Source organism: Hakea prostrata, chromosome 3 (genome assembly GCF_041222555.1).
Source record: "Hakea prostrata isolate BN-2017 chromosome 3, UWA_Hpros_2, whole genome shotgun sequence".
NCBI lineage: Eukaryota > Viridiplantae > Streptophyta > Magnoliopsida > Proteales > Proteaceae > Hakea > Hakea prostrata.
Window position 1 is genome coordinate 72,030,226 of NC_142602.1, and position 10,508 is coordinate 72,040,733.

The following is a 10,508-nucleotide window of genomic DNA, read 5'->3' on the forward strand; positions in this document are numbered from 1 at the left end:
AGGAAGGAACATTGGCAGAAATTTGGAAGTGCAAAACATGGCCAAAAATCAGAAATTTTCTATGGAGAGCTTGTAATGAATGTCTAGCAACAACATCCAACCTACATTCTAAGAAGATCGGGGTAGATGCATTATGTGGAGAATGCGGTTTGGAAGAGGAAACAACTCCCCATGTACTACTACATTGTCCGTTTGCAAGGGGTGTATGGTTTGGGTCTTCCCTTTCTTGGAGAATCTCGGAGGATAAATGTAGAACCCTACAAGATTGGCTTTCAATATGGACGGAATTCAGCAAACTGGGCAAGAAGGATGCAAAAATTATGAAAAGCCTTTGTTCCTTTGTAGTATGGTGGTTATGGAAAGCTAGGAATGACCGACTTATGGGTGATAGGAGTTGGACACCACAAGAAGTAGTTGAGAAGGTGGTTCATTCTATGCAAGAGTTTTGGGACAATAAAAAATTAGCCAATCCAACTTCACACTTGAGGGTTGAATGTGCAGGAACAGTTTGGCAGCTTTGGGAACCACCCCCTTTTGGGTTTGTGAAGATCAATACCGATGCATCATGGGTTGAGAGAACCAAGGAAGGGGGTGCGGGTCTTATTATCCGAGATGCCGAAGGAAAATGATGAATGCTTCATCGATACCTGGCCATTACAATTCTGCTGAAGAAGGAGAAATTATTGCTTTTAGAGCAAGATTATTGGAGGCGCTTGCAAGTGGATATGAGTCAATTCTTATTGAATCTGAATGTAAGCAGCTAATCAGGTACCTTGATGGTGAAATCCAACCCCAAATGGTAGTGGAGCCCTTGATCAAAGATATTCATTACCTAATGGATAACTTCATACATTGTATCCCTGCCTTTATCCCTAGGAGGTCTAATGTTATTGTAGATCTCTTAGCCAGGAAGGCCCTTTCGGTTTCGGGCTCGAAAGAATGACTGGCTTCCACATTGTGGTTGGTGGACTTTTGTTCCGCCCTACTCCCTGCCCGCAATGAATAAATTTGTTGTTTACCAAAAAAAAAGTGTACTATTGCCCATTTTAGGAAAGAGAGAACTCCAGGTAAAGGGCCTATCCTTTGTCTCTCGATGTATAAATAAGCCCATTAATTAATTTCAAGCCCAGCCCGGAAGACATGAATCTCGAGAAACAAGAGTATGTGGTTTTGCAATCTAAGCCTAGGGACTACTGGCGATAAGATAGTCCCATACGGTTCAGCTTTGAAGCTTTCTTCCGCTTGATAAAATTGCAGACGCCTTCATTGATTGTCTCTTCGGAGACATCCGATAAAATTGGAACGATACAGAGAAGATTAGCATGGCCCCTGCGCAAGGATGACACGCACAAATCGAGAAATGGTCCAAATTTTTTTGGCTTTTTCTCCCCTGGCTGTCTGTTCTGTGTTCATCTTCGGTGGTTCTCAAGTAGGGTTTGGGTGAGCTTTCTCAGAAAGTCTATTGGTAATCTTCTAGCTCGCTCTCTATTTTTTGTTGTTCGTGTTATTCGTTTATATGTGAACCTTACGAATGGCTTCTGAAAGGAACAGTCTGCTAGGATGTTTTAGGCCCTCAAAGCATGATGTACATCTTTGTTTACCGGAAATAGTTCTTCCATTTTGATGAAATTCACACTTCTATTTGCTTTCCTCTGCTGCATTAGCTGCTCTTTAGTTTTTCTGGGAAGAGAAAAAGGAAATACCACCTGCCCATGCTTTAAAATGAGTTTTGGTTACCTTCTCAGCTGAGTGTCTTTGATCTGATTGTATTCCTGGATTACACTACTAGATGAGTCTGATTGTTGATCTTAACCTGCTCTTTACAGTTTTCAGTATGCGTTGTCTGTATGAGCAGTGCCCGACAGCGGTCACACTTACTGCCATTAGGAGTCTATAGAGTTTTGAAGCCATTCAGTGGCATCACTTGTCAGGGCTTACATGAGTATTGCCATATCAAGAGTGAGAAAGGGTATATGGTTTGTAGAATACCTGATGTTGAGTATGTGATATCCTGTCTCAGAATAGTACCTATTTTAAAGATTTATGGTATTATTTACCAGAGGATACTGTCATGTTAATTTTCTTTGAAGTCATGATACTGAATATTTATTGTGTCATACATGTATATGATACTCCTTATAATTGAGACATCAAAGAGAACATGAGATGAGTAAGATATACTTGTGTACTTTATTTGGAAATAGAATAATAACCCACTATATATCAACATTTTCCATAAGCTATAGATCCAAAGCTCAAAATGTAACTGGGAGTGTTATGATCCTGGTTAAGGGTAGGGCCTATGACAGAGGTTATCTTGTATGGGATTAAATGGGGTGGAATGTCATGTTGAGAGGTAGTCATTTTAGGACTTATTAAGGTCTTTTGGTAGAAAGGATCATTGCAAATAAGGAGATAACCCTCACACTTTAAATTGTTGGCATCTATGCTGAATTTTATTTTTTTTGAGAAATGAAGAGTTTTATCCCCAAACTCCTAAACCTCTCTATTCTCTGGGTTTCTTCTTCTTCCCCATTTCCCAATTTTCTAAATTCTATTCCCAACCCCTTTGAAATTCCTCTGCTCTAGGTTCCCAAAATGTGGGTTCACAACAGGGAGCCAAAAAGTTGAAAGTGATGAAAACAGAAAAAGGTGATGAACGGGATGGATGAAGGGAAATTCAAGGGGAACAAGGGCGGCAGCATGGCTCTAAGTTTTAAACCAAGGGTTGGGATTTTGGAGTTGATTTAAAGAAATCAAGCAAGAAATGGTTTGGTTCTTCATAGTTATGTTCTTTCTTAAATGATTTCTAATTTTTTGGGATGGAAATCGTAAAATCAAAGGGTTTAATGATAGGCTTCCAAGCCCTTCCTCTGAGAACATGAGTGGTTGCTATTCTAATTTATGTGTGTGTATTTTGCTACAATTGAGTTTTTTGCCTGAGGTACTTGTAGTCTCAATCACAGCCACCAGGAGAGGGAGAAATAAAGGGGTGAGGGATTGCTGACTCTGGGATGTTTACTACATTTATTTGTTGTCATTTTCTTTTAAATTTTTGGTAATGCAACATTAGTATTAATTCGGGGATATAATATGAAAGCAGAGAGTGAACCATCTGCTAGGCTGGGTAGATATTTGTATATAGAATAATATATTAGAAAGGTTTGGTGAACCAGAGGCTTATTGTGGACAAACATGTAGTTCAGGTATGACTATGATTTTTTTTTTTTTAAATAAAAATTTCCGGTGGACAAGGGCAGCAGGCTTATGACTCAACTAAACCTTGCTTAGCCATCTGGGTAGCTTTGTGAATCATCTCTCTTCCAGTTTGTTTCATCTGGGCAGTCTCTGATGGCCTTTGTGACTTGAAGCAATATATGTCATTACTTATATTTCATTGCATTTGAAAGCCTCTCACAATCTACCCGCAGTAGTTGGGGATTTGGACAGAAAAGAAACCTAGAAGCTATGAAGTCTTCTATTTTGTGAACAACTGGGACTGTGATGCAGTATGTTGAATTTTATCCTGAGTTCTTGATGGAAACTGTGGGACTGGAACTGTGGGACCGGACATGCCTTGCCATCATTTTGCACTGGTGATGCAGTTTCACAACCTAGCTGGACTGATGTTACCAACTTTAGAGGCCAAAACCATGAACTGCTCCTAAACTGGTTTTCAGTCTGGCAAGGGCTATTAATACTTAAATTGCAATCTTTTAGTTATTATATTTTGATCGAATGGGTAGATTAGGCATATTTTCTCCTCCTTGTGGTCTTTGCAATTTTATTCACGACTAGCAAATTGCAGATGAAGAGTTTGCTAAATTCTGGGATGATGATGTGTAAATTGAACATGATCTAAATCCATCTCATCAAGAGTACAATGTGGAAAATCAAAATATGAGTCAAAGATCCTGTTCATATGCAATGAGCCTTGTTAGGGCTAACATTGCTAATGAAATGGCTAGAAGGCATGGTATGCCTGAGATACTTTGTAGATTTGTTCAACAACTTACTTTTAAATTTGAATGTGTTGTATACTCTTTAATTTTGGGACTTTTTTTTAATGGATAGTCTTGTTTAAGAACTGTGTAAAATTTAATTAGACTTTTTTTTTAAATGTTAGATTTTATTTTTAAATTTGAATGTGTTGTAAACTCTTTCAATTTAGATTTCACTGTCCTTCAAGCATATGGTCATTCTTTGTAGTTAATTAGATGAGATTTCATTGATAATTTCTCTTCCTAATGGATAGTCTTGTTCAAGATCTGTGTAAAATTTAATTTGACTTTTTTTTTGAATGTAAGATTTTACTTTTAAATTTGAATGTGTTGTACACTCTTTCAATTTAAATTTCACTATCCTTCAAGTATATGGTCATTCGTTGTAGTTAATTAGATGAAATATCATTTTTCTAATTATCAATAGCTGTTCAAAATGAAATTCCACCTAGAACAAATTTCTAAGAATGAGTTTTTCAAACATGTTTTTGTTTTGAAAATATTTGAAAAACATTTTCAAAAGATGTTTATCAAATGCTCAAAATTGTTCAAAAAATGTTTTTTTTTAAGCGCAGAAATATCAAAAAGGGTTATTGGCCCTCTAATCTCATGTTTTCTTGGATTGATTTTTACCCTAACACTCTGAGATATTCTCTTATAATGGATTCATCATCAGGTGTGGGAACCTGTCAGTGATGTGTTTTTCTGCAACTCATGCAGGTTCTTTAGGGGAAAAAAAGAAAGAAAGAAAAAGACCTTTTCTGCACAGTTGCCCCTGAATTCATCATTGATTTAAGAGGTTTTAAGGTACTTTATCTAAATGTTGCAAACAATTTTTCCTATTAATTTGTCTTTACGTTTTCTATAATCATCTTTATATGGTTGATGGTTCAGAATACCGCTGGGATAGATCCTGAAGATATTGCTAACCATCTTATTGATATTCCATGGATCTACAATGTCAACATGCACTGGATATCACCTGTGTTCTTCTTTGGAAGAGAAAACCATCTCAATCCCTCCCTGTTTATTTTATATAAGCAGTTCATATTCATCTCCTCAGGGTTGTGATGCTTCCATCCTTATTGAATCAAGTGATGGGGAAATGATTCCAGAGAAATGTCATTGTTTGAATATTGTTAACAGGTTGAACAGCCATGAAGACAGCATCAGCGCAGGAGAAATGACACCTGGCTTCAAAAAGCTCTTGAGGTTGAGATGCAAAAATGGATTTGGGGGACCCTTATGCATAAACTATACAAATTGGGTTGCAGTTGAGTATTGCAGTACTCTTTATACATATGTTGCTTGCATATTTACTGGATTGATATATGATGATTAATTCATGTGTTGTTTTATGTGAGTTGGTTTCATTTGGAAGAGTATCTTTTGGATGTATTTACAAGAATTTATTTAAAACCTAAATTATTTATTAGTTATTAGAAAAAACTCTTGCGATGGAAGTACGTTTCTGTCACAAAAAGTAATAGGTGTCCCCACTCTGTACTACTGGGCCGTGATATAAGGTGATAGCTCATTTCTGTGGCATATGGTGCAGTATTTGTGACGGAAATATAATCTCTGTCGCAAAAGAAATTATAACCCACAAAGCCATATTACTGTCGTATTTGTTTACGAACAGCTACACAGCCGACAGTCAACCGACGGAAGTTTACTGTCAGGTTATCATCATTTTTTTTTTTAATTCTTCTTGTTTGAATTTGATGATGACACTTGAAAAGACATGGAACAACATATTAGCATTTGCCTACAATAGCCTTGGTATGGGTTCTTTGGTAGCATGTCTCATGCATGCCTTATTTTCTGCTCTGATACACAACCTCTTCCTCTGGTTTTCCAATTTCCCATCAAGGGCCCGTTCTAGCCAACCTATGGTCTTTGTCAAAAATGCTTATCTGTGTGGTTTTGCAGCTACTTGTGCGGCAGAAAATCAGGTGACTGGTTCATCATCATCATCATCATCATCATCATCCTCGTCAAGATTGATGGCCAAAGACTTAAATGAGCATGTTAAAATAAGTTAGATCCATATGTACCACCAATTTCTCTTGCTTCTCCTGACATCACATATTCTTCCTGCTTTCAATTTTTAACAGTAAATTATCAGGTTATTACTGAATCACTAAGACTGAGGAGGCTGCACAAACAATTAGGGGTCATTCTCCTCCCCTGCAATGATAGATTTTGGGTTTTCAATTAAGTCAATTAATCCTTGGTGATAGTGTCTGAAAATCATTTTGTTTCAATTTCTCCATCAGGTCCAGCATCATCTCCACATCCGGATAGAAGCACAAAGCAAGTGTTACAATCAATGCTTGAAAAAGCCTGCAAAGCTCTCAATGAACAGAATCTTGAATCAGGTGGGGTTGAAACTTCTAGGCAAGAGCTTTCTGGACTTGCAGTCAAGGTTTCCAATGACTATCTAAGCATGGTACCACCTGACACACTAAAATGCCAACTCTGTCTGAGATTGCAGCAGCTTTGGAAGAGAAATCTGCTTCTAATGGGCTGGCAAGAATCGGAGATTGCTCTGTTGAAAACTGCCTGACATTGCTGGGAGTCCAGTATCTCCACTGGCTATTGCCATGAAGAAAAGATCACAGCAAATCTCAGCCACTGGGGAGTCGTTGCGATGGGATGGTGATATGCAGGAAGATGTCGAGTGGATGATGACCAGTATTTGAAGAAAGAGGGGGCCAATCTCCTTAGTTTATGCCTTTTTTGTGACAATTGGACTAACTGATGAATCTATTATCCCATGTGTAACACCAGACGCCTGTATATTCTCTAATCAGATCCTTGTACTTAAAGGACACCCCTTGGTTGAAATTTAAGCCTTTAATTCCTAGTAGTAGTTGAATCAAGTTGTTGTTGTCATTGTAATGCAAGCATCATCTTTTACTGTGTCCATATTGTTCAAATGTAACAGCTCTGTTTGGTCAGTCACCATGGGATGTGAAATTCAAACTCATTGGTTTAACCTGGTAGATGTAAAAGAGTTCCAATGGAATACTATTAAAACATGACTGAGGAAATGACTTTCTTGAGAGCATATGGCTTTATCCAATAACATAGGTCCTTTCTGGCATTGATTTCAATACCTGTGCAAGACATGGTTGGCATTTGGATTGATGTGCATGCACCTACCATGATAGACTTGAATGTGAAGCCAGAGTAATGCAAAGCAGAGAAGTAGATCATCAATGGAATCTGTCTGCTTTCCTACCTCAGCTTAAACTTTAATCAAGACTACTTTCTTGCCATTTGGGTTGGAAAGAGATCCAAAGTATATTCTTTGGTTCTATTTTTTGTTCTTCACAGTTTTCTTTTGGAGTAATCTTTTTCTCTTTTCTTGTAACCTTCTTTGGAATAATCTGAATCACATCCAAACATCACTTTTGCTTCAATGAAAGTTCATTCTGTTTCTTTTCAAGTCCTCCACAACCCAAAAAGAAGACCTTTTTCCTCGTATGCTTGGGAGTGAAGACTGAGTAATATTCTTCAGCCAATGTAGAAGAAAAATCATGTCTTTTGTGAAAGATGCTCATCACCAAGGTCACTTTCCAATCTTCTTTATCTCATACGAATCCCCATTTGCTTCTAATTTCTATTGTCGCTTTATGGGTGCAGGTGCTCCCTCTCATTTATTTTTGTCATAATCTATCTTTTTATTCACTGTGATCAGAGAGTTCTGCTGAAGCTTGGCAAGGTTTCATTCTCTCATATCGAAAGCCATGAAAGAATCACCAGGTGAATGCTTTCTGATTCCATTTAATGTGTGAGGGATTTTTCTTGAATTTTGCTAGTCTTTGAGCAGGGGAACTGCATAATAATTGGAAGATTCAGGTCATATATAAATGAACCCAAAACTTAAAGAACACTTGCATCATCCTGGTATGAAGAAGAGTAGCAAAACAAATTAGATAGAATGTGTACTGTTAAAATAAGTTCTTGTTCTTGATCCTTTTCAGGCATAACATGCATCTGTCCCTTCATTTCGAAGAAAGTTGGAAGCATGATTTGTTATTGCAATTCATCAAGCAAGTACAAGAGATTAGATGCAAATCTTGAAAAGAAGATGATGGAATCCATCAAACACATAAGCGCATCAGGAAAGAATACATTCAGATCCATGAGTGGCATAGTCATGAAGTTTCCACAATTCAAAAAGGAGCTAAGAAACATCAAGAGTATGTTTGAGCAGTATGGTGAGTTCTGATTTGTGCTTGCTCTGTTTCTTACTTCCTTGGTAGAGAGGGTCTCTGAAGAGTTAACAACCTTGAGTTTGTGTTGGTATTCTTGTTTTTCATAGATGAAGACTCAAATGGAGTTATTGACCGCAAGGAGATAAAAAAATGTTTAAGCAAACTGCAACTACACCTGACAGAGAAGGAATTGGAGGAATTATTCCATTCTTGTGACTTTGATGGCAACATAGGAATGCAATTCAACGAGTTCATCGTCTTCCTTTGCCTCATTTATCTCCTGATGGAACCTTCGAGATCATCAGACACGGTATCCATTATGAACTCAATAGAATTAGTTATTGTTCATCACATCTAACCCAACTGACATACCACTTCAATGGGCAAATAGCCCAATTTTTGGAACATACTACAGCCCTAAGGTGGCGAATAGCTGACATCAAGGTGCCAAATCTTCCTGTATGGGGAAGATCAGCTTATTATCCCTAGAGTAACTTTCATCCGATGAGTGATGGCCTTTCTACTCAACGTCGGCAGATCACTAAGGCTGACTTTCATCCCTGCTCGACCACCGAGGGGTCTCTTGCAGTCAAGCGCCCTTCTGTCTTTACACTCGAAGGCCAATTCCATCCAGCCTGAGGAAACCTTTGGACTCCCTCATTATCTTTTGAAATGCCTACGCCACATAGAGACTATCTAATTGATACTGTTCCTTGGCCCCTAAGTCCTAAATATTTTCTTCTCAACAACTTGTGGTTTTGTTTAGATGTCAAAGATGGGATCACCACAGCTTGATGAAACTTTTAATACAATTGTTCAAGCATTCTTGTATCTGGACAAAAATGGAGATGGAAAGTTGAACCAAAATGACTTAGTCAGGGCATTGAACGAGGAGTCTCATGAAAAATCTCCAAGGCACATCACCAAGACGCGTTTCAGTATTATTCTACCCCTTGTTATCAATTCTTCTTTCATTGCATCTTGCTCACTTGTGTGCTTCTAGCCATTATTTTATTTTGTTGTTCTCTCTGAAATAAATGCAGAAGAAATGGACATAAACAAGAGTGGAAAGGTCAGTTTCAGAGAGTTCCTCTTCGCACTAACCAATTGGGTTGGGATTGATACTGATGATGAGAAAGAAATACCTATCACATGAGGTACTGTGAAGCAGAAGATGGACAATAAATGTAAAATAAAATGAAGCAGACGAGCTTTCCTAATTGCTGTTGAGTTGATGCAGTTCATTTCCTTAAAGATGGTTAAGATATGGAATTATTAACAAATTAGACATTCTCTAGAATTCATAAGTATGAAGATATGCTGGGTTTATTGAGCAAAGGAATGCTGAGTTCTCGCATAGGCAGTTCGTGGCAAATCATCATATCTTTTCATTTCTATTTCTATTTCTATAAATGTTCTAGATTAGTATGTATAGTGTTTTTACTTTACTTTTTTTTTTTTTTTGGACCAAAATGTAGTGTTTTTAATTTAGTTGAAGGTTAGGGTCTGGATCTTCCACCCATATGGAGAGGAAAATTTTCAATCCACATGGTTGAATGCTCGACATGTGTTCAATCTAACTGCAAAATCGTCATTTTTAGGGAAGGAGAGAGAATATTCGGATTCCTACAAACAAATCACATTTTGTATCATAATAACCAAATCACAAACAAGAATCTTAATCGTATTAGTCTATCGAAAGTTTGCAAACTCGAAAAGCTTGTTGCTTCTCTTTGTAATGGTTATTCCTCTAGTGAACACATGAGGATGACGGTTAAGAATATTCTCAGTGCAAATAATGGTCTCCAAGTCAAGTCCAATCGCCTTTCTTTGAGGAAAAAATCTAGGCCGTAAAAAATTAGGGTTTACACAGCCTAATTCTCATGCTTTTGAGGAAGAGAAAAGAATGAAAGAGGAAGGAGAGAGAGAGTTCCCAACTTCATTGTGTTCACCCAGTTTAGGAAGTAGAACCAAGCTTAATGTATTGGTATCAAGTATCGTATCGGTCAGGTGCTTTTAAGAAATGTATCGTCTTGCATTGAGTATTATATTGTACTAACCAACACATTTTGGTGCATTCCAATATGTGCCTTTGAAAGGAGAAAAAAAAGAAGATGTATGAGCATGTACGCTCTCTGTTTGTCTGTTCCATATTGTCTCTTGCGTTCGCATTGAAATGTGTTTTGTCTCCCCATAGTCTCCCCCTTGCATTCACATTGAAACGCATATGTATGTCACGTCATGATGACGATGGAATGGATAAGTATGAATTTAAAATGTT

The 10,508-nt window shown here is 37.6% G+C and overlaps 1 protein-coding gene, 1 non-coding gene and 1 pseudogene across 4 annotated transcripts in view; all 3 read left to right on the forward strand.

Moving 5' to 3' along the window:
• The window catches only part of LOC149022976 (protein PHR1-LIKE 2-like), a 32,585-nt pseudogene extending 25,470 nt beyond the window's left edge, over window positions 1-7,115 (forward strand). The window contains exons 2-4 of the transcript XR_016172498.1: window positions 4,678-5,274; window positions 6,119-6,177; window positions 6,281-7,115. The product of XR_016172498.1 is annotated as a protein PHR1-LIKE 2-like (transcript). The remainder of the gene's footprint in view (window positions 1-4,677; window positions 5,275-6,118; window positions 6,178-6,280) is intronic.
• On the forward strand, window positions 1,273-1,375 carry LOC149022979 (U6 spliceosomal RNA). The gene has a single exon (XR_016172589.1). It is a non-coding gene; the product is annotated as a U6 spliceosomal RNA (small nuclear RNA).
• A 401-nt stretch (window positions 7,116-7,516) lies between the features above and the next one.
• LOC149022980 (putative calcium-binding protein CML22) lies at window positions 7,517-9,895 on the forward strand. 2 transcript variants are annotated; one of them, XM_089150860.1, is made up of 6 exons: window positions 7,517-7,577; window positions 7,708-7,772; window positions 7,994-8,230; window positions 8,335-8,537; window positions 8,994-9,165; window positions 9,271-9,894. In XM_089150860.1, the coding sequence occupies exons 2-6, from the start codon at window positions 7,757-7,759 to the stop codon at window positions 9,381-9,383; spliced, it is 741 nt and encodes a 246-aa protein (XP_089006986.1). In that variant the 5' UTR covers window positions 7,517-7,577; window positions 7,708-7,756; the 3' UTR covers window positions 9,384-9,894. The 2 variants fall into 2 exon arrangements, with proteins under 2 accessions (XP_089006986.1, XP_089006987.1); XM_089150861.1 differs by lacking the exon at window positions 7,517-7,577 and having other exon boundaries at window positions 7,603-7,772; window positions 9,274-9,895.
• Window positions 9,896-10,508: the final 613 nt, after the last annotated feature.

What these genes read in the sequence shown, in the direction of transcription:
- LOC149022980 (XM_089150860.1), top strand. An exon ending in GAGTATGTTTGAGCAGTATG is followed by an intron (nt 8,231 to 8,334) that starts GTGAGTTCTGAT and finishes TGTTTTTCATAG; the next exon opens with ATGAAGACTCAAATGGAGTT. An exon ending in CATCACCAAGACGCGTTTCA is followed by an intron (nt 9,166 to 9,270) that starts GTATTATTCTAC and finishes AAATAAATGCAG; the next exon opens with AAGAAATGGACATAAACAAG.